At 38.1% G+C, this 24,550-nt stretch overlaps 1 protein-coding gene across 1 annotated transcript in view; it reads left to right on the top strand.

Moving 5' to 3' along the window:
- The window catches only part of LOC149267460 (uncharacterized), a 47,060-nt gene extending 27,846 nt beyond the window's left edge, over nt 1–19,214 (top strand). The window contains exon 2 of the mRNA XM_089432876.1: nt 18,354–19,214. Within this exon, the coding sequence (XP_089289002.1) occupies nt 18,354–18,924 (571 nt within the window). The 3' untranslated portion in view covers nt 18,925–19,214. The remainder of the gene's footprint in view (nt 1–18,353) is intronic.
- Nucleotides 19,215–24,550: the final 5,336 nt, after the last annotated feature.

Here is a 24,550-nt window from a genome sequence, read left to right as displayed (position 1 = left end):
ATGAAATTTGTACAATGTAGCCTGCGTAGGAGGGCCGTGAGCTGGGTCGTTTTCCAACAAGGCTGAGTGGCTTTTTTGGGTCAGATTTTATCATAAGGAAGGTCTTCCTTCTTATTGTAATTTTTTTAAAAGAATGTTTTTTGAGGCTGCCTTAATAGAAGCCACCAGATAAGCAGGGTTTCCCGTGTTGGGTTTCTTGGGTAAATCGTTGTGTTTTTATGGTGATGTGACTGTGTTTTTATTTTTGGGTTATTGTTATTATTTCTGTTACATGTTAGGTTAGAAAAACTCAATGTACTTTTGGAAAGAAGTTAAATTTTAGTTTTAGTCATTTACTTGTTATTTTCAGAAGTTAGTTAGTTGAGTTTTAGAGAAACTAACATGGTATCAAAGTGAGGTTCTTTATAAAGACTAGTCACCAGGGAAAGAGCATTGTGGAAGAGGAGGGCCGTGAGCTGGATCGTTTTCCAGCAACGCTGAGTTGCTTTTTTGGGTCAGATTTTATCATAAGGAAGGTCTTCCTTCTTATTGTAATTTTTTTAAAAGAATATTTTTTGAGGCTGCCTTAATAGAAGCCACCAGACAAGCAGGTTTTCTCGTGTTGGGTTTCTTGGGTAAATCGTTGTGTTTTTATGGTGATGTGACTATGTTTTTATTTTTGGGTTATTGTTATTATTTCTGTTACATGTTAAGTTAGAAAAACTCAACATACTTTTGGAAAGAAGTTAAATTTCAGTTTTAGTCATTTACTTGTTATTTTTAGAAGTTAGTTAGTTGAGTTTTAGAGAAACTAACATGGTATCAGAGTGAGGCTCTGTATAAAGACTAGTCACCAGGGAAAGAGCAGTGTGGAAGAGGGAGCAATGCTAGGGTTTAAGGTGCAATTTAGAGTTTCCAGCCAACAGAAAGTGTGTTTAACTAGCCAAACAACACAGTTAATTAGTCAGACCAATGCTAGAGTTTGAGCAGAAGTCAACCAAGAAGATGGCATATCAGGGTTTGAGACCGGAACACAGTTTGGAAGGAGCCTCCAACTTCTGTGCCTGGAGAGAGAGGATGCTTGTGGTGTTGGAGGACCAAGGGGTCAAGGAGTTTGCAGAAAATCTCATGGCTCAACCTACATACCCTCAACAGTTAGATCAACATAACAAGAGGGATGCTAGGGCCAAGGGAATAGTACTTCGCACGCCCCCCACCCCCCCGCCTATTCCCACTTACCGCTCTGCCCCCCCTTCGAAAACCGTCGTCTCGCTTTCCCCCTCAGACGACCGTTGACCTTTGCTACTCCCGCGCTACTAACATCCCACCATGTGGACTCCCATGTCCCCACCATTCACTTGTACATCATCCTTTCCCCTCCATTGCCTGTCCACCACCTCACTGTTGCAGACCTCGCTACCCATCCACTTGATCTGCCATCCTTCCGCCATATCCAATCGATGGACCTGGTTACCTTTTTGCCACGTCACACTGGCGGACCCCACATCCCTTCCGCCAGAACGACCTCCTGTCATTACTTCTCCCCCAATCTGATGATGCCATCTGGCACTCCCGCCACCACATCAGCAAAACGTTGCTCAATAAATGCTTGCTTGTTTCCTGCGACAACGGACCCGCTTCGTTTAAACGGTTAAATAACAACAATAAGTTCATTTTTGCTATATAAACCCACCCAAAACCCATTCTGTTTCCTCTTTTAACTGTTTTAGGATAACAAGAATCAAACGCTCCAACTCACAGTCAACTAGTCACAATCTGCTTCAGCATTCCGTTAGTGACCCACGCCATCACTGTGAATATTCAACATAACCAGCTACTGTAACCAAGTGCCTTTTTGCGCCCGAATACCAGTCTTCACCTTTTCTTTCCTGGGTAATTCAAGTGCCTTTTTGCACCTGAATACCAGTCTTCACCTTTTCTTTCCTGGGTAATTCTGAATTCTCTTTTTTTCCCTTCGATAATGGCACCTAAAAGCAAATCTAAATCCACTGATGACAGCCCTACGCTGCCCCTACCATAGACCTAGATCATCATTAATGGACCAACAATACAAGATTGCTGAAACCAATTGCGATTTTGACCTGTATGAGCTTCACAGTTGGTTGAAGCAAAAGTATCTCGATCTCAGTGATGAATTAGGCTTGTGGGAATCTTCCTTGCCCCAATTCATCTTCCCACAGACCTATCACTTCCCAGAATTCATGTCTTGGTGCCAATTTCGCTACATCCCTAGCCAAAGGGCAATTGTGGCCCATAACGGTGACATCCTTTTCACCATCACTAGAAAAACCATCTCTCAGATGCTACAATTGCCGAATTTTGACTCCCTGAAGCCATTTTTAGTAGATTCCCTCATGGAATTCTACAAAAACCTGACCTTCCCACAAAGAGCCAAGATTTTTGAGTTTTTTCTCCCAGAGGATGCCCAATTACCTAAGAAAAATCCCCCTCCTACTCATCCTCTATGTTCCCCGAGATGACTAAACAAGTAATTGCAATAATTTCATGTATACTTGGCTATCAATCCGATTAGTGGGTTGATGAGGCCATTGTTGGTTTCCTATCAGTCTTTACAACTGGTGAGAAACCCCTTATTTTCAATTACAGTGAGTTCATTGCAGAGTCAATTCATGACCAACTCCTCAAGTTCTCTACTGAGGGGACTTTTAAGTATTCTTCAGCGTTGGTGTATTTATTTCTTTACCATCAAGCAGATAGGATTTCATTCCCTTTGCAGAAATTAGATGATCAGAGTAATTCACTGTATGTAATCCTTTGGATACCCAATTACCTTTGAAAAATTCCACCGAGTACACCTTCTCTGATTATGTTGATCAATTCCTACATTCAGTTGCCAACTTACTAAACAATGATGTAGATCCTAGGATAGGACCAGAAATACAAAGAATTCTGCATCTCAATGAGCAGACTAAAACAGGGGATTGGTATTTATACCAAACTTATATAGAAATCAGAGTTTTATGGGTGCGAGTTGCAACCCCATAGGCTTCCTAAGTTTGTTCCTGTGAGAATCTTCCCATTGGAATATATCATACAGATGGTACATATGGATTATTTACATTTTGTTGCAACAAAGAAGAAGTCCCAGTTCAAGATCAAGGCACAGGTGTGATTGTTTATTTGTAAGACCAGGGCAACAGGTAAAGAGGCAGATTCACTCCTTAAACAAATGAACTTCAAATTGAGCTTTACCTGGTCATATGACCCTTTTGGAATCATCTCCAAGCTAAGAGTGAAACAAAAAACCACTCTCTACACTCACACTCCAAGACCAAGGATAAAGAAGTTCATGAATCAAAGTCAATGGGAGGAAAACACACTACATGAGGCAAAAGAACAAGTCATATCTACAACAACCTCACAGACTGTGGTACCTCAAGAGAAAAAAGACAAGAGACCAAGGGAGGAGGTTTCCCCTTTAGTGATAGAGATTGGAGTCAGAATTTCAGATATACAAAAAGAAGCACAAGACTAGTTCTCAACCAATTTTTCAGCAGGAGGATGAGGGGTAGGCCACCATAGTCCTGACAGGCCATCATGCTTCTATAAGAGGAGAAGATATCTTCACAGGATCTCCAGCTTCCTTAGCTTCCCAAGATCCCCCAGATACAACTCAGACATTAGAATTGGTTCAGGACCAGGATGAACCAAATATCTTTGCAAAATATAGAGAAATTAAGAAGAAGAATGAGCAGCTCAAGGCCTCCACATACACCCAATTCTGGAAGCAAACAACCTCTTCACAACACAGGCTTCTTTCAACCTTTGATATAGAAAAGGGGAAAATGCAAATTGCATTCCTTCAAGCACAGGTTCCATTTCCAAAGACACCAACTGATTACAAGAAGTCCATTTCTCCTTTGATGTTGAGCAGATTCACCCCATTGACCAAATAGACTTGCATAAACAAACTGGAGAAATGTTGTACTCTACCTTTGACCAACACTGCCATGACAACTTCCAAGTTGCAGGCCTCACTCAACAACATACAGTCACAATTGAAGCTTGAAAATATTTCATCTTTGGCTAAGGACACCAGGATCAAATCATTGGAGGACTTGGTAATTAAATTGGGGTATGACCCCAAAGATGTAAAAGTAGTAGAAGAAATTGTGAGGAGGAAAAATGCAGACATAACAACATTGAGGAAACAACTCAAACTTCCCTCCACTGAGGATCCCCAAGCTAAGGAAGTTGGGGAGCTTGAGAAAGAAAAAGAGAACATGTTCAAGATAATAATTGAACAAAGCAGCCAGATTAAGGATATGGAAGTGGAGATGGAAAAACTGCTCAAGGAAAAGGAGCAGTCATCACAACTAGCTATAGTGCCTCTAACAACAATCCCTATTTCAGTATCAACAATAGCAAGAGCATCTACATCGACCGCAACACCAACACAGAGTACATATTCTCCAAATGAGTTAGTTAAAGCCATGGAAGACCTGTCCATTCAAGGGCAGGAAATTGAAAAGTTAAAGGCTCAGCTCAAAACTCTGCAGGATCAGAAACTACAGATAGACAATTCTTATGTAGCAGAGTTGCAGAAAACTCACAGGCTCACTCTAAAGATTGAATAGTTAGAAAGTGAGTCAGCCATGGCCCAGACTTTGGCACAGGCAAAGGAGACCATATGGATAGAGATTAATGAGGCCATCAATGAAATATGGCCCTCAATTCAAATTATATTTGAACAACAAGAGTTGATTAGGAAATCAAAAGAAGCAGTTGCAGAGATAAAGGCAGATTTGGGACAAAAGCTTGGAGAAGCTACAACACTGATAAGGATCTTAAATTCAAAAACCAAGGAGGAGTTAGAAGAATTAGAAGTTGCAGATAGAACATAAACAATTTTAGAGGTGAGAAGGGTCCTGACTAAGAGGAACCTGATGCTGCAATTAGAAAACAAATGTCACAACATGGAGTCTAGTGTCCAGAAATTTCATAGAAAGTTTAATGCACTTAATTTAAAAGGACTGCCAGGACTGATAGGAAATGGAGACCAACTGACCAGTTTAAAGGAACTACTACCATAAGCTATTCACTATTGCTCGAGATAAATCAAAGTTTGTAGGCACACATGGAAGGCTTTTCTGGAGGCTATAGAGTTCGACTAGTTCATAAAGCACGAGATCAAGCACCTGTTTCTCACCAAGACTACTTTTCAAAAGTACACTGAGGTAGATGAGACTTAAAGGAAGTTAATAACTTTTTCTATCCCAAATGAAGAGCGTTGGGATAAATTATGTGAATTGCTGGAGTAAAACAATTTCACCTCCAATAGCAGGACAATAGGACAACACTTGTTCAGGCCCAGTCATCAACAACCACCCTCGAGGATAGTGCCAAAAATCACAACAGTTTCATATCTCCTATAATTTTGTTCTATTTTTGTAAAAAATCTTTGAGATATTTTGTAATAAATCTTGATATTTTATGTCAAGATATTTAGATAGAATTTGTATAAATACTTTAGAATTCGAAGTATTGATGCTGGGACTCGTACTGAGAAAGACTACCATTCATTGTAAAGCTGTTTACTAAGCTCAAGCAACGATTTGCATTAATACAAGAAAGCTGTTACAGGATTCATGTGTCATAGCTGTGTGGGGAAGTTCTTTTACTATAATATTGTCTTTTCTCTGTTTTCATATGTCTTTCATTTCTTTATTGTTTTTAAGAAAATTAAGTAAAAAATTTATTTCAACACACTCTGTTATGGTTTAAAGCAATAATCAATGTTTTCCACTAAAGTTTAAATATAGAAGGAAACCGTGCTCTATATTTGAAGTGATTCTTATTCTTTTCTTCCTTCTCCATTTCATAAACTACAAAGGTCCAACAGCATGCCTACCTTGCCCTGTTACACTTAAGCCTGATATTTCTGCAAATTGATCACTCTAAGCCCCTTTGACTCCATTGCCCATTGGCTTTCCTTGTTGTTCCAACCAAACCATTTTAAAAACGAAACCCTGAATTTTCACATCTAGCCTAAAATCCTACAAAGCAAACAAAGCTAAATCTGATAGAGAGATCCCTCTCTGAGTTTAGAAAGGCTAGCTTCTAAACTTAAAAGTGGTTTTGTGGTTACCTTTGCAATTTCTTTTACAGCCTTAAGAAATTACAGAGTGCTAACAGAGGGTGCTCTTTGTCCCATGTCTCAGGGGTTAGACAAACCTCTTTTGGCCCTCAGATCAACTACCACTCCATATGGTACGCCGGTTGGGCACACTAGTCCAAGTGCATCATCTCGTGAATAATGTGGGGCAATAAACAAACTGCTGAAGGTGCTGAGGGTGCCCATGGTGTGAAATGATGCTCTGCACATGATGGGAGTCCCATGGCTCTCAATGCATCCCCTGGGGTGTCAATATGATCCTTTGGTGGACATGGGCCCCAATTAAGTTGCCCAACCCATGATGAAACCACTTGCCAATTACATATAATGTCCAATGTGCATCCTCACCATCAGGTACAATAATTCATTAGTGCATCTAAGTGAACCAAGCTTGTTTATCAAGGGCATGATTGAGACTTCATAATGGGCTTCCCTTCCAAATTTGGGGCTTCAAGCTCGTAATAGAGTTACCTCCCTAGGTAGGAGTGGCTAATAAACAACCCCATTAGGTGTTCCCAACCCCTAAGGGGAAAGATAGTTCCTTGGTACATCCTTCATTTGATAGGTGTCATGTGAATGATGATGGATGGATGGGGACATAGGGGTCTCAAGGCCAAATGCCATGGATTCAAGGGTGGCAATGATGAGGGATGCCCACATATTGGGTGTATAGATTTAGGAGGAAGCAGACGTGGATACATGAGTTGCCCTGACCTTTGTTTTTCCACCCTTTTATATTTTCCTTTTGGCTTTTCTTGATTTTTCTTTGTATTATTGCTCAAAGCTCTAGGAAATGAGAACATGATGTAAGCAACTTTAACTCCCTTAAGGTGGGGCAATTGATTGCTTACCAGGGGCTGGGACATGCATGTGTTCCTTAATTATGTAGGGGCACTCATGGGGCCCTAAGAACTAGGGTGATGGCCATAGTGAGGGGTAGAACTCATGCTTGGATTTTGCCCATGTGTTATATTAAATGTCCCTGCCATCTTTTGCATTTTATAGTATTCTTTTTCTTTTGTTTATTGCTTGTGGCTATGATATGCTTTTAATATTTTTTTAGCTGCATCAATCTCCGGGGTAACATTTCCAAGTCCAACCTAGACATGTTGACAAGGGGAGGGGGCGCGCTCGTGCCTTGTGGACCCAAAGAGGGAAAATGATGAAATAGGGCTTGTAATGTGCGAAGGGGAGTGAAAACTATGGATCATGAAAACAGGACCACACCACTAAAATCAGGGTTTCCCAAGTAGCGCCCTTCGCGAAACCATAGGTCAATAAGGGAGATCCCACAAGACTAGGATTGAGGATTAACCCCCCATTTAAGGTGAGGGAACAAAACTATAGTCAAATCCCTCCTTCTTCCAAGTCACCCAATAATCCATGCCCAAGATGCTCAAGGAAAACCAAGCATAAGCACCCAATTGCACAATGGAAAACATACCTTTTGGGTTGGACATCTTACCTTTGAACATATGCTCTCGATAGATAGGTGACGAGACATATGACTAGTGCAGGGAGCGAAGATTAAGTGGCACAAGACATTGGCTACACTGGTGGTTGTCAGGGGCTGACGACTGAAGAGAGATTTCTCCTATGGGTTCATCCACATTTGGCGGGTAACACAAACCAAATTGAATTTCAACTAAAAGAACTACCCAAATTTCCCTACGACAAAATTTGCAGACAAAGAAATATCCTCGTTTGACTATATAAGTACCTAGAGGAGCCCTTCTATCCTTGACTAGGTAGTTCTCTTCCTTACCAAGTTTTACCCTTATTTTGGTTAGTTAGAGTTCAATTAGTAGTAGTCAGAACGAACTAGACTTGATTGAACTGGTCGGTCTGACCATTTTTGAGGGAAAACTGGTCTAAACTGGTACCGACCATTTTCCATTGAACTGACTGGTTTTATACAATGCTAGCAAGGACCCTTTGAACACAATTTAGAAAAAAGGAAAAGAAAAAAAAGAAAAAAGAAAAGACAATAGTATTTGACCATATTGCCCCATTAATGCTCTGTAATTAATGGTGATGTTAAATTCTTGAAGTAAAAGTGATTAACATTACCATTTAGTGACTCTGGATGTTTGCGAGTGGTTCCGACCTTGTTGTATTTCATATTGAGAAAGTTGAATTTTAGATCATTCAAATCTAGTAGACTTGAGAGTTTTTTAGGATTTCAAGATCGTTGTGGGGGGATTGCAATGTTTCCATTAGATTTTGTCATGTACGAGGGTATGGAACTAGCATTTAGTCAAGAGCATTAAGACCTCTATGTACCTTGATGTTGGTGGCATTGATTGTTGAAATTCCCTATCATAGTCCTATTAAAAATGTACCCATCGTTGAAACCAAATCTTGACTTGACATGCTAAGTTTTTTCCATCTTATTTGAATGCTTATGGGGTGATATTGGTGACAAAGATCCCAATATAGGCAACAATTTTGATGATATGTAGGCATTTTTTGTAGCATGAGTGTTTTTTGGATGCTAGCGACCATCTAGGGCATGCTTTTTTTGATGTATTTTCAATTCAGAGATGGATTGCACTCGGTTCTATTTTGGTTATGTGCACCCTAACATGCTATGTAAATGAAAATATTTGCTTATTTGTGTATAAATGATTTGGATGATATGGATTGATATGTTTTTCTTTAAAATTTGAATATTTATGTCTTTTTGGTTGATTGGTTTTTTGGTCGGTTTGGTTCTAACCGATTCTTAGTTCGAGGGCTCTACTGGACCCCGGTTTAGGTTAGTAGCGATTTCCTCTTCCAGGGCTATGCTGTTGGAAATCAAAAGTGGAGCAGGAGCGGGAAGTACTAATTTCAAAAGCTTCTTGGAGCAGAGCATTTTTTATATACTATATATGTTAATATATTTTGATGCCTACATATTAACAAAATGTAGAATGTTGAATTAGTTGTAGAGAACATGATAACATAGATTTTAACTATTGGATTAATAATTATCATTAAAGCATTAACCATTTAGTACACTTATAACATCAATTATCTAGTAGTCATAACGTTATCATCAAAATGATCCACCATAACATCAACCTTCAAGTTTCAATAGATAACATTTGTCATCAATAAACTGTAACAGATAACATCAATCATGAAATGTCATAGAGCACCATATTCATGACCCAAATAGTTGTAATATGTAGTAAAAAATTGAAAGGAAGGTTCAAAATTTAAGCTTAAACTGTGATATAATGTTTACATATATGCTATAGAAAGGAAAAGTAAGTTTTAGAAACTAGATTTTAAACACAAAAAACAAATATATATACTATCTACGTAAAGCTTTCCTCTTGCCATGAGAAACCTCTAATCTCTTTTGCCATGATCTATGAACAAGGTGGAAGTGGTTGTGGAACATGACCACGAGCTATGCGACCCTCGTGCAACACTGGAGTTGTGAAGCTAAAGGAAAAGGTGTTACATCTAGAAACTTGGTGGTGCATGGGGATGGCATCTCTGTTGCATGATTATTGTCATGATTCCTATCAGCTAAAAGTTTAGAGTCCAAGTGCTCTAAAACTATAGTGCCATCCTCCAAATTAGCCTCCTCTAGATTGTTGTCCCACGTCATATATGTTCCATCATTCGTTGGCGCCTTGCAATAATGATACAACAACCTCAAGTTGTAAAGCACATATGTGCAGTTTTTTTCCTGGTCTACATTGAGGCCGTTTCGCTTCATGATGTGGATGAAGCTACATGTTCTACAACACCTCTTTGTTGAAGAAGTGTCAGAAGTGTTAACAAATTGTGAAAGCATCCTTCTCCAATTTATGCACCATACATGTTCCACTAGAAAATACGATTCAACCTATCTTCATTTTAATTGTATGCAGAGTAGCACTATTGTACTTGCTTGATTTTCTTTGTACTTGAGCACGCTCCTCTTCATCAAGGACCAACTTGTCTAGTGCAAGCATATATCCACTTCATACCTCTATATTTGTGTGTGGTTTCTCCTAAACCCACCCCCAAGTGTTAGTTGAGCCAACTAAGATGGAGAAGCATGCTATCACATCTCTAATCATACATCTCCCAGTGACTCGCTGATCTGTATTTACGAATCAATTCATATTATAAATGAGCTTGACAAACTATAGAACATCCTAAACTGTGCTCAAAATTGGCCATTAAGAACGATGACGTCCACCTCCTAAATTTTGTGTGTTTTTAGATGCAGATGCAACCTTCTCTTTCAAACCTTGCCATGAATCATAAGAGACCACGCTAGCCGCTGGTTCTCTTACCTTCAAAAGGTACTTGAAGGTGAGGTAATAATTAGCAAATTTGGTCTTTGCAATCTTAAGAGCACCAACTCAAGAGTTATTGTGGAAATTGTATTGGGTATGACTATGATTGGTAATAAATTTTATCGTTCTCTTCCCATTCTTGTACAATGCACCATTCCTTTTATAAACATGCTTCTTCCAAAATAATGTCATGCGTTCAATATGTGAATCAAATAGATAGACCAAAATATTTTAGGATACATACCCTTTATGATTGCTTCTATTGTGTTACAATTAGTATCATTATATCAGTAATGACTTGTAATGGAAGACTCCCCTCCCCCTTCAACTATGCCAGGGGAAAATTTGACAACTGATTTATAGGATGATCATACCCAGTTTCAGGCACATAATGAATTCCCTTACAATAACATTAATAATAACCAAGGGAATATCGACAGTTCCACAAATATAGACATGGAGTGGGACTTCTCTTATTGGGCCTCGCAAGTCAAGAACTTGTTGAGGAGAGTAGAGTTCCTCGACGATGAAAACAAATAGCTCCACATGATGGTTTCTGACCTTAAACAACTAGTCGTGGAAATGAAGAATTAGTAAAATGTACACCTGCAAACTTCAAGTGTTGACTCCCCCACGCTCCAAACTGAACTCTCAAACATAAAATTTTTGCAAGAGGAGATTTGATCACAACAAGCCCTCTTTAAACAAGAAACGAAAACACAATAACAAACACTCAATTCTTGGGTTGAAGTGGTCCGGAAAAGGGAGTAGCCTCCCTCGCTCATTGTGTTTGAAGGGGTGGTGCAAGCCAAGCTAAATGAGGAACGTCTCCATTGAACTTGAGAGTTTAATCTTAGAGTGCGTGGGCTCCCACTTCCTACGACCCCTTTGGATCCTCTACAGATGGCCATCTCTTTCCTTTATGACATTGTGGACCTGAAGGACATCTCTATTGAACGGGCGTGGATGGGGCCCAAATCCACACTCTTCCTTTGTTTCCGGACACTTGAGGACCGACTTAGAGCTCTTCGGGCTAAGAGAAGGTTGACTTCGCTCTCACTCGCACAAAGAATCTTTCTAGATGCTGAACTCACCAAATCCCAACAGGCACAATTCAAGCAAGCCCCCCCACCATCTCCATTGGTTGTTGGAATTGTAATGGCATATTTTGGTCTTCACCAGGTACACTTCAAGATGCTATTGGGTCCCTTGACCTTCTTTTCCTCATAGAGACACATGTGAGTCCCATACAGACACCACCCTCAATTCAGGGGAACCACTGGATATGGTAATGCAGACAAGAGACAAGATCCAAGGTGGAGTTTGGCCCTAGTTGCCAAATTTAACAGAATGCTACTGAAGCGAGGGAAATATACCAACAATCAAACTTTGGTGTGAAAGCAATATCAAGAATATAATATCTTTGGAGCGAGATCAATACAGGAGCTAAATACTTTTGGTGTGAGAGCAATACCAATTGCAACAATACTTATTTGGAGCGAGAGCATTAATAGCAGCAAATAGCAAAAGTAGAAACCACTATTGCGAGAGCTGAACGAGAGTTCTGAGATTTGTCAATAGATCTGCCACATAATAGATCTGCCAAACAATAGATCTGTCAAATAATAGATTTGGGAAATAGTAGATCTGCCAAACAATAGATCTGCCAATGATGATAGGAGATCTGCAAATCTGCAATAGATTTGTTACTGATAATAAGGGATCTGCTACTGATAATAAGAGATCTGCCAATGATTATAAGAGATATGCAAATCTGTAATAGATCTGCTATGGGTAATAAGAGATCTGCAAATCTGCAATAGATCTGCTACGGATAATAAGAGATTTGCCAATGATGATAAGAAATCTGCAAATTTGCAATAAATATGCTATTGATAATAAGAGATCTGCTACTGATAATAAGAGATCTGCCAATGATGATAAGAGATCTGCAAATATGCAATAGATCTGCTACTGATAATAAGAGAGATGAATTACTGATGCGAGGGCTTGATCATCAATGCGAGAGCTAGATCACCAAAGTGAGAGAGAGAACTCGATGTGTTGCAAATGAAGGCTTCTCTTCAATATATAGAAATCTTTGAGGCAAAATACCTTCCTTGAATTAAGTGTTTTGGAAGCTCCTAGAGTGATCCATTCGAATTAGATCTTAAGTGCTTTTATTTTGCACATGTCTAATTGAATTAGATCTGCTACTGATAATAAGAGATCTGTTATTGATAATAAGAGATCTGCCAATGATGATAAGAGGTTTGCAAATATGCAATAGATTTGCCACTGATAATAAGAGAGATAAATTACTGATGCGAGGGCTTGATCATCAATGCGAGAGCTAGATCACCAAAGCGAGAGAGAAAGAACTCAATGTGTTGTAAATGAAGGCTTCTCTTCAATATATAGAAATCTTTGAGGCAAAATCCCTTCCTCGAATTAAGTGTTTTAGAAGCTCCTAGAGTGATCCTTTCGAATTAGATAACTCAAGTGATTTTATTTTGCACATGTCTAATTGAATAACTTAGGCGATTTTATTTTGCAAATGTCTAATTGCATTATAAACTATTTTTGAAATAAATTTTTCTCTTATGAAAAATAATTTGCTCTTGAGAAATAATTCCCTTCAACGGTGAAGGGGGTTAACCACATAAAGTGATTTCTAGGGAAATTTCTCCCTAGTTGCTCAAAAATTCAACATTGCTGACCCTTTTTGGAATTTATATTGACGAGTTCGAATCTTTCCTCCATGGGCACATCCAGGAGGGTGATGTTTGCCTTCCCCTTGCTCCTTTTTGCTAATGACTTGATCTTGTTGGCTTCTACTCCAGAGGGCCTGCAGAGACAAATCGATGCCTTAGATAGCTTTTGTGACCTTCGACAACTGACGGTCAACCTTGGTAAAACTAAGGTTATGATCTTCAATGCTTTGAAGAAAGCTCTCATAGACATACATTTCTACTATCAGGGGGAAGAGATGGAGATCACCACATCATACCTTTACCTGGGAGTGTAGTTCACAAGACCTCGTTTTGGTATACAGCAAGCCCTCCAACCTCTGCTCAGCGAAGGGTATGGTTCCTTGGCCCTCATAGAGAGACAGTGTTTCCAGAGTCAGTTTCAGGACATCACATCTAGACTCTACCTCGTGGAGGTGATTATTAGACTCATAGTCAAAACTTGAGGGATAAATAGAAGGGAGAAACAACTTATCCTTTCTACACTTTCTAAATTAGGTCCTCAATATTTTGTCTTGGTCTCTTATTTTCATACTACTAAACTCTCCATGGTTAGGAATTGGACGATACCACTCTACGGGTCTGAGATTTGGGGGCTGAGCTTGGTACAGATAGATTGGGCTCCAGAAGGAGTGAGGCTAGACCTGACTTCTCGGGTGCATCATTCGATGCAAGTGTATAGTCCCGTATCCCATTATCTAGGCGGAGTTTGGTGTCCACCCCTTCTGCCTTGTGGTCATATTTTGCTTGGTTTCCTTCCTCCATACAGTTAGATCTTTAGAGATTCAACTACCGGGAGAGACTGATACCCCTACCTTGCACGTTGTTCCTCAGAAGCCCTCACTTTAGCTTCCTTAGGTTGAGCACGTGGTTGGTTCTCAGATGTATCTCGGCTTCTCAAGTCACTAACCATATCTCCAAAGCACCTACCCCCTTTCAGATTCTCCCTTGATGCTCCAAGCCATCTTATACTGCCTAGATAGATATTGAATTAGCCCACAGAGAGGATATCTACAGATTGTATATTTAGGTCACTTGGACTTCACCCCGGATGAGCCTGGGCCCAAATATGTCCTTCTACCTTGATCATTTCTTGGAGTTGTAGGATGATATCATCTTCCGCCCCCCATACACATGTAGACATTAGATGAACTCACTTAGGATCCCCTTAGGATTGCTTCGAGTTGGTTCTCGTTGACTCCAAGTGGAGACTGACCACCACATACCACGATCTGATAGGATTTGCCAGATGTGTCACCTACAGGAGTCAGAGATAGAGAAACACCTCATTTTTAGGTGCCCCCCATACTATGAGGTCAAAGGCTGCTTCCATTGCCTCTATAGAGATTTGGGGGGCTCCCTCTCTACCTTCTTCTGTTATCCAGATAAGAGATGCTTAGCCCTCTTCATCAGGGAGATATTCAAACACAATCTCTGGCCCTACATACATTGCATCATGTGGGGATGAACCAAACGATCACATCATGCTTTCACGTTGATCCGATTGATCAAAACAATAAGCAGTGAGTTGAGTTCCTGAGTATTTCAGATAGTAGAGTAGTGAGATGTCGGGTCTCCCCTCAGCCCCCCACTAATGGAGGCCGACCGATATCCTCGAGATTGGTTCGGAGGTGCTGAATAGCACATCAATGTATGCATGTCCGAAGCACTGGAGGGATCAGTTCTAGGCGGATCCAGAGCAGGACAACCCCCTAATAGATTCCTTCTCAGTTGCAGTAGAGCAGCCAGAGACTTATCTAGAACTTTTTTCTTTCGGTCTTGAATGTTGGGAATATCCCTCACTTCTTACTCCAGGATTGTGTAGCCAAATTCCTAGATAGGTCTAGAGGACTCGGACAGTGAGCCAGCACTCCGGTCGCCCTCCTCGCTATCGGTTATCTCAATCTGACTCGGGCATACTTGACATCATGGACCTCATGTTCATCTCTCTCTCTCCATGGGCTCTTCACCGGCCCGCTGATATGGTTTTATACTTGGTCATGTTCATGAGGATGTCCTATTGTTTGTATTTTTCATTACCTCAATTTGGATATATTCTTTTGAGTTAGATTTAGCTTTTCTAGTAGTGGCATTTGCACTGCCACATTGTACTCTTACTGCATGTATCCTCTAGTCCCATTGACCTACTTTTGTGGTCATTCGTTGGACATTAATAAAGTTATCTTATCTTATGACATTGTAGATCCAATTTTTAAATAGTTTTAATTAAGGTTGTGCAATATTAATACCAACCTTGTAACACTTTGAGTTGTCATGGGTTGAATGAAAGGCTGCAGCACAGCCAGACATACCTAGAGTATTTATTAATTTCCTGTGTATTGAGAAGTATAGCTCAGACAAGATCTTCTGTATGTGTTTAGTGTGAACATCCAAGAAGTAGTTTAAAATATTTTTGAAAAGTAATCTTATTTTTGGAAAAAGTATTCTAGTTTCCAATTAACTTTAGTACAAATGGTCAAAGTCTTATATTTAGCAATTGAGTTTCTAATTATATTTTATGCATGACTTAGACTGGGAGTAATCTTAAAAATAGATTATCCGCTAAAACTATAAGGTAGAGGCTTTCAACCAGTGTTGTGAAAATTGTGCGAGTATTCAAGTTGAGGGACAAAGAGGGAGATAGAATGGGCAGCGAGGAAAGAGATATTTCTAGTAGCATGTAGCACTGTACATCAATTTTGTACACTCATTTGAACAATGCTATATAGATCTCTACAAGACATATCCGTGCAATTGTATGGATAAAAGCTGTACAGACTGTCCTGTAGGTCGTCCAACAGCTTTTCACTGTTTCTGGTTTTTGCAGCAGGCTGTAGAAGCTCAGTTCAGATTGTTTTTGTTATCCGTGTCGTACTTTGTTTTTTGGGCAGCTGTGGAGGCTTCCTTAGGTATTTTTTGAAGTAGTGAAAAACTGATTTGATGGAGTAATTACCTGTGTATGCGTGAAACAATTTTTCATGCTTCCACTGTTTAATTTCTAGCTTGTGTGACTAATGCCATGGTTTGAAATTTAATTTCAGCATTATTCCAATTTCAAATTCAACAATCTATTGTTTGATTGAGATCGTCAGGACATTAATCACCTAGAGCTTGAAATTCTTACGACGTGTTTAACATTTGTCCAATATCAGATACAATGGATACCCCATATTATGTCCAGTCACTTGCAAATTGTCCTAGAGCACGATTTTTAGCTCTTTCCTTGTCAGGTCCCATGGGTTTGGCTTTGCCCTAGAGCATTATGGATTTTGGCTCTTTTCTTGTCTAAGTCTTACATTGCATTTAACTTTTGTCCAACCACTGGATACAATGGATACCCCATATTTGGTCCAATCAATTGTAAATTGACCTAGAGCACTATGGATTTTGGCTCTTTGCTTGTCAAATCCTATGGTTTTGGCTTTGGTGCTTTCCTTGTCAAGTCCTATGGGTTTGGCTCTTGTATCCTTTAGGGGTATTGTTGATGACTTGTGACATTTCATGCTAATAGGGTGAGCAAAGAACATAGAATGGTATGCCACATGCATAGAGAACCTTGAACATTTTTGCATACACATCACCCCTAGAACCTTGGTCAAGGAAATTTGATATTGTTCTATGCCACAAGTGTATGGGTGAGAATCCACTATCATGGTGGGATTGGGTTCAAGCATCAAGCATTCTATATGAGCATGTGCTCTCCGACTCAATCTTAGCCTTAAGTTCTCAATTCAACCTTCGGTTTTTTGGATTTGTTTCGTCCTTCCTACTCATTCTTGATGTATTTTTTTTCTTTCTTAGATGGGTATTTGAACTTGTGTAAGTTATGTTACGATGGGGGCATGTAAATTTAATGGTTCTGCATGTAAGTTTGTGTTCTCGGACAGAGAAATCAGATGATCATACATATTCTTTGGCTCGTCCATTTTCTGTTGTTGGTAGAGGAGACTTATTAAATCTTCCTGTTTTCTTACTTAATTTTTCTTTCTCATCACTTCCATTATAGTTCCACCCACTTTATTTTCGTGTATTTTGCAATGGGTGCTTGCTGGAGTCTTGTAAATAAAGTCTTCTAATTTCTTTCGTTTTCCCAGTTTCCAGGAAAAAACACTATCTATGATTTTAGTTTTCCAGTTCAGCCTAGCAGTTCTGTCTATTTTGGTCTCAAATTTAATATGCCATTGGTGTCTTAAAAGTGCTGATGATTTTTAGTATTGCCACCACTTAACAACACCAGGGTGGGAGTTGGGAGGGGGGGGGGGGCGCGGGAATATTGAGAAAAATATATTATTGTAATATTATGCTTTTCAGGGGGAAATGTTGGGAAAACATAGTATTATAATTTAATTTTTGAAAACATAATATTATAAATTATACAATTATGTTTTTCAAAGATAAAATTATAATACTATGTTTTTTTCAAAATTCGCCCCCCACCTCCACCCTCACAATAATATGTTTTTCCCAATATTCCTCACTCCACTCCACCTTCATACCTATCGTAGTTGTGGTTATCAGTGGAATTAGTTAGAAAAGCTTTGTCATAAATGGTTCAAAGCACTGAGGGAGAATGACAACAAACATATATTCTCTTCCAAACCTTCAAACAAGTAGTCTAGTGAGCATATAAAGTGAAGAAAAATACGGGTATCTCACAACATGATGCCAGATAAGTAGGCTATACTGCATTTTGTAGCTTGATCGTGTATAGATTCACTATGGATTAGGTACGTGCTTCATATGCGTTATTCTTATAAAAACCTTCTTGCAGGCACAGCCCATAGGGAAAATATTGGGTAAAACATATTATATTAGTTCACCGTGTTGTACAAAAGGGGACTAACTCCCACCTAACCTTTGTTCCCCAAACCAACTCTGCTGACGTTTTCATTTTGGAAAAATATGAACCTGCTCTTCAGTCTGATTGCATGCGGGGCACTACGATGAGCCATCCATTGATGGACTGCACTTGTAAGAATGACAAGAGAAATACCCTATTATATAATGTTTTGCATAGAATGCTTTTCCTCTACTACTCATTCTACAATGTCATACTAATCCTGACAACCTATCCTTGTAAATTAATTTTGCACAAAGGAGTTCTTTCCAATCAAAATATCGTCGCTTTTGTTTGAATACCCTTTTAAATATATAGATACTAATGAGTTTTTATATCCAATGCAGGCGAACTCGTGCTGTATTTGATGTTGTTCTTCGTGTGCACAAGAAAATACGTGATGGAGACACTGAAATGGGAAGCAGGTTAGGAAACTGGATTTTGCGGCGTCTTAATCAAGTAAAACCATCAGCAAATATTAGAGGAGATCCCCCTTCCAAGTTGTTGGCTCACCTGATAACTACTTCTACCAAGTCCGTACAGTCTAGATCTCATGCAGGGGCCAATTCATTTTCTGGGAAACACTCAATGTTAGCTGAATCTGCTCATAGAGGCCTGCTTGCTAGGGTCATGCCAGTGCCAAAGGCATGCAGGGGTCTTCTGGCCTCGGTACCAAAACGTAGTAACAATGATGGAGGGATTCTATTCAATGCAGGGGTTTTCAGAAGATCATTACCTTCTATGGCACTGAGGCTATGGTGGCAGCCAGTAAGACACAACATTGTAGCTGCCAGCCTCTCTAGAAATATGTCATTTTGCCCTCCTCATCCATCAGTACCTTTCCCGTTATCACAGTGTAATCCAAAAGGTGGAGGTCTCATTCGCAAAGACATTGCTGCATGGTTAGAACAGTCATAGCAACATTGTGGGTTATAATGTGCGCACGCAATATGAGATGGCTATGGAAGCACTTCATTTCATGACATTAAGTCAACGATGTCCACATTGAACATTTCTGTCATGTATTTAATGATGTAGTGTCTGTTTGTATAGCCTAGAATTGTCCATAGTTCAGAGGTTACTGGTCTTCAAAGTATTTGTAAATAGAACAAAATTTGGAAAATTTCTCAGTAAACGCTATTAATCGTAATGAATCTTGAAAAAATATTGCTTTTATAATTTACCTTGCTTTCTGCTTATATTTTCCAGCCAAATTACTCAAAATGTGGTTTGTCCTCATATGTTATGTTTTGGAACTGGGATTGCACTGGAACATGCAGCAACATCGACAAGTATATTGAACATCTTCTTCAAATACATTAAAAGTTTTTAGCAGCCACTTGGTGTGTTATCGAGAACACATGGCTATCCTAATCTTGAAATTGTGCTTATGTTTATTCATATTGTCTCCATCATACTTCTTAAATTTAATATTAACTGTACTGGTAGGATGCTTCTGTTTTTTATTTTTTTTATTTTTTGTTCCATTGTCATGTAACGTGTCTACTCAACCTCTCCAGATATTTGCAAATGCATTCAAAACCACCAAGCCTATTTAAGTGTTGCACAAAGTGTAAATAGGCTTGCACTTGAGAGATTACTGTGGTCTGAATCGATTTGATCGGAGTCTTACCTTGTACCAGCTAACCAAGTCCAGGACGAGAATCTAATGGTAGTTCGAATCTAATAGTAGTTCCTTGGTGATCAGAATAGTGAATTAGCCTTGCTGTGATTCCTTCTGGCCAATCATTCTGCCCTCAGGACTAATGATGTAGTCTAGGCATTAGCTGTTACGGCTTTTCAGATCGGAAATGAAAACTACCTTTGGAACCTTTAAAGTTGCAAATGAATGAAATAGTCGGGAATGGCATTTTCGAAAAAGTGAACTTGCAAAAACAAAAATTATAAGCATAGGGAAATTTGGTAGGTGCAGCCATCCGTCACCAGCCTTGCTTTTATTTATTTTTCCAATACAAGAAAATCAGATTCATAAAAAATGTTTTCATCACCGCGAGTGAATCTATTGTAGAGTCGGGTTTGATTTTGATCTATATGCCTTTCACATTACAAGGCATGCATAAAAATTTACCTTTGCATTTTGTTTGCTTTTCGAGATTTATAATATGGTCTGCAATGTCCAATGAATTTGCCTCTCCCTAATTTTTAATGAAAGTTTTAGTGTTTACCTAGGTATGTTTTTTTATTCACATTGTTTTTGTGTTGGTTTCCATTTCTATTTTGCCCTATTTCCTTATGGAAACGTTCATTGGATTTATTAACACTCAAAACTGTCCAGTTCCAAATTTAGACTCTTAAAGAGTAATGCTTGAAATTGGAAGAGTTAAAAAGTAGCTAGAGAAAGTAGAGTCACCTCATGTAGTGTGTATACACGTTGAGTTGGTGCTTGCTCAAGGGGAATATTTATGCAATCTGAAAATAAAGTGTGAACCTAAAGGACCAAAAAAAAAAAAACCTTCTGACTTGTACTTCTTGTTATATAAAAGTCAGACTTAAATTTCACTTTAAATTGATTAAACAACAATCTGAAACGCATATTTACACCCAGTAATAATTTTGTCCCTTGGGAATTGTGCAATTATATGGAAAAAAATCTCAAATCTTTCTTTAAAGGGTATATCTATGGTTATAAAAGAACTGTGAGCTTTAAATTTGGAAATTATTAATTATCATTGTAGTGCCTTGAATTTTGCGAGTTATGATGGTGAAAAAACAATTAAGAGGGAGTAATTCCTAATGATAATTGATTAAAAAAAGTAAAGTGAGAAAACACATCCAACAATTGAGATATAGCAGTGAATCAAGATGTTTGTTGCTTTTATTCTAAAGGGGTAAGAGCAAGGTTTGGAGATATTGGCTTCAACTACAAAGCACTCCAAAGGATGTCAAATCACTTCTAAAACACTTTCTTTCACCAATGTTTAGGGTTGAATTCACATGAACATGAAGAGAGTGAAGTCTAACTCAATTAAAAGTATGCTCTCACATTCACCCAAACTAAAAATTGGGGTGTGAAGATGAGAACTCAAGTAATATCAAATATCAAGAACCAAAAGGAACAAAAAATACTTTTCCTTTTCACTACCCCCTTCACTACCCCTTTAGTGTTTATAAAATTGATTTGTAAATGAGAGACTTATAAACCACTTGTTTCACCAACACAGATCTCTACAGAAGTTTGTTTTGGTCTGTCTCAATCTTGAGAATGGCTACAAGACTTGGGTTCTTCATGGAAGTCTATGTGCAACGTTAACTTTGTGTTTCATATGGTTGCTAGGCCTTTTTTCTTAGTGAAACCTTTGTTCTTGACGAAAGTTTGGGTGCCATACTCAACTTTTTACTTTCAAATGGTCTATTTTGGGTTGTAACATACACAAACCAAACTAACAACCAAACAACAATCAAGCCAATAAAATTCAAGACACTACTCTTACTCCATCACTAGGAACTCTTGATGCTTTTGATGTTTGTAAGGCCTTCAAGATGCTAAGCAATGGTCCCCCACTCTCTACCCCACTCTCTATTGTAACTTGTACACAACTAGAGGCTCAAACACGTGCATGTATATGGTATTACTATTACCCACCAAAAAGTGGCCAACCCCTAGGAGGAAATTTTTATCTTCATCAACCAACCAACCAACTAGTAGTCCTGTGATGATCAACACATAACACTATGCCATGATCCTCCACCTATTGCTCCATTTAGATCTCTCTCTCGTTACATTTATTCTTGAAGGAAGGTGGGTCATTTATCGACAAGTACTCTAACTAGATTTGATTTGTAATCATGTGCTTTCATTTAATGTTATGGGCATATTGATATGGATCACGAGGCAAACTGGATGATTGACTGATCTCGATTTAATTGGGAGGTTTGTCTTTGACTCTAGTCTAGTGAGACCTCCTCTAAGGCCTTATGGTTTAGGAAGGGTGCTACTAGGGAGGCATTGATTGATATAAGATGTCCAATGTAATCCATACATACCACTTTCTATCCTTCCCTGTTATTCATCTCCATTCTTTGGGTTGGAAGTCATTTGTTATTGGGATTGGCACCTTTCGTCCACATCCTTGAGTTAGGGTTCACAATCTTGGCCCTAGAGGTTGATGCAGCGAAAAAAAAGCTGAAAGCATATAAAGCCATAATGAAAGAAAATGCAAATGATGGTTAGGACATTATTTAGTGCGTGGACAAAAGCCTAGCATGAGGTTTGCTCTCCTAATTAGCCGTCACCCATTTCCTCGAGCATTCAATGCTTAATCTAAAAAAGAACTCTTGAAAGTCCTAACCCACCCATTTCCTCGAGCATTCAATGCTTAATCTAAAAAAGAACTCTTGAAAGTCCTAACCCTGATGAGCAAGAAGCCATTACATCTTAAAGGGGTATTGGAAAACTACTAAAGAATTGTGTGGAGATCAAAAAAGCAAAAGAAAAAGCCATTTAAACAATATGAACAATACAAATAAATTAAGGAGTCGCTTGGTGAAAAATTAAACAAAGAAAGATTTTCTTCGAACTTCCCAAGCACATGCTATTGTGCTCCTGTTCACCAACAGTGACATACTTAACCATTTGTCATTTACTATGGAATCACAATCTTTCTCTTCGGTCCATGACAATGGCACTAGAAAGGATATTGTCTCTCACGTTGATCCTGGCGACAAGAAACAACCCTAAAGGCATCCAATGAGAATCTAACGATCCTCCCGCTTTAAGTTGGAGACTGGTCTTCTCTAGCTACAAGGGGTATTCCTTGTATTTGCTATATTTATATAGATTTTCTATGATAACATATAGATATAGCCAAATTTTAGATATAAAAGAACCAGAGGTTAATAAATGGTTGAGTTTTATTTGGGAAGGAACTTATACAAAACAAATGATCAATGAATCAAAGGTAGTTTTAGAATACAATCAAGATAAATAATATGTCACAAACTAACAATACTAAAGAAAAAATGAAATAAAAAAAAGAACATAAAAAAATCTGACATATATTGTTGGTAATAGATTATTTTTATCTTAACGAGTGTAACAAAATAAATATGATATCATGCACTGATATATTTCCATCTACAACACAGTGAGTGAATATTTTGAACAACACACCTTCAAATAGTATATGTTCAGAAAACAGTTAAATCCAAATCCAATAATAGTTGTAGCGAAATAACAATGATCATGTCAGCTATCAAATCGCTAACAGAGGCCAAGATATAGCCCTATAAAATTAATAAACATATGCAATAATAAGAAACAATAAATGCAAATTATTGATATATCCTGAGAGTTGAGATCTAATGGGATCTAAGGGGTTGTATTGATTTTAACGGACGACCCTCGTTTATATCGAAAGGGAAACTATCCATGAATTAGCCTCATGCTTCGATCTGATGTGAATTGTATACACCTATGTAAAGTGGGTCCTCTCATGAATAATATTTAATAGGGCTTTACAAAGTGACTTTCACGCAAACCCAATAAATAATATTTTAGTGGGAGTTTAATATCGAATGGGAAATTGTATGCACATTAATCTTTTGTTCATTCTAGCAAATAATATAAAGTTTTATAAAAATGTTTTTTGAACTTTAGATTTTCATGTGTCTTAAAATAATATTTTATAAATTTTAATAAAAATCCGAATAAATGGTTTTTAAACTTTATATTCTATGTCAAGATTATTAATATTAAAAAATGGGGGGTGAGGGTTTAAATTTTGGAAAATGCTTTAAAGGTGAAAAATTATTTAAATTTACTGGGAAAAAATATTATATTCAGTGTTATTTAAATATTCATTCACATGTCTTATATTTTATATCGTGATTTAATTTATCTTAACTTTTGTTTTTATATATAACATGTGTTACAAAGAATGTATATTATATTATTTTTTGGGAAAATCAATTCTCTTAAGAGATACGCGAAGCCTTTTACTTAGTATAAGTCATCATATAATTTCCCTTTTTGTGGGCATTTTCCCATTTTTACGGACATTTCCCTCCCTTTTGTGGACATCCTTAGTTATTGATACGTATTATGATTGTTAGATTGATGTTTAACATATATGTGTATACATTAATATGTGATTGATGATATTGTTATAAAATAAAACAATTATATAATGATATGCATATACATTTATATGATATGTGATATTATTTACTAAACTTAATAAAGTCTTTTATATCATTAGTGTCGCCCATTATTCTTTAAGCATTATCCAATGAGTAATCTTTAAATGATTCAAATGTTTTTATCATGGTTGTGCTCCAATGATTCAAGGGGAGAGTAATTTTGATTAAATTTTAAAATATTAAGGTAGAGACTAAATGTATGGGGTAGGTTAGACTAGCTAAAATGAATTTTGAGAGACAAAATTCATGTGAGGTAGAATTTACAGAGGTAAGACAATTTTTAAAGAGGGTTAGATTGGGTTACAACACCATCTACCTTATGTGTTGGAGCCGATGCCTTTTGTATACTTTCAAATTCACCAAGATGCTCTTGTGGAAAGTCTAC

The sequence above is a fragment of the Pinus tabuliformis genome, chromosome 6, assembly GCF_031772625.1.
Source record: "Pinus tabuliformis cultivar Carrire ecotype Pingquan chromosome 6, CPIR1, whole genome shotgun sequence".
In the NCBI taxonomy this organism is placed as follows: domain Eukaryota; kingdom Viridiplantae; phylum Streptophyta; class Pinopsida; order Pinales; family Pinaceae; genus Pinus; species Pinus tabuliformis.
This window is presented reverse-complemented; position numbering and strand designations above follow the sequence as displayed.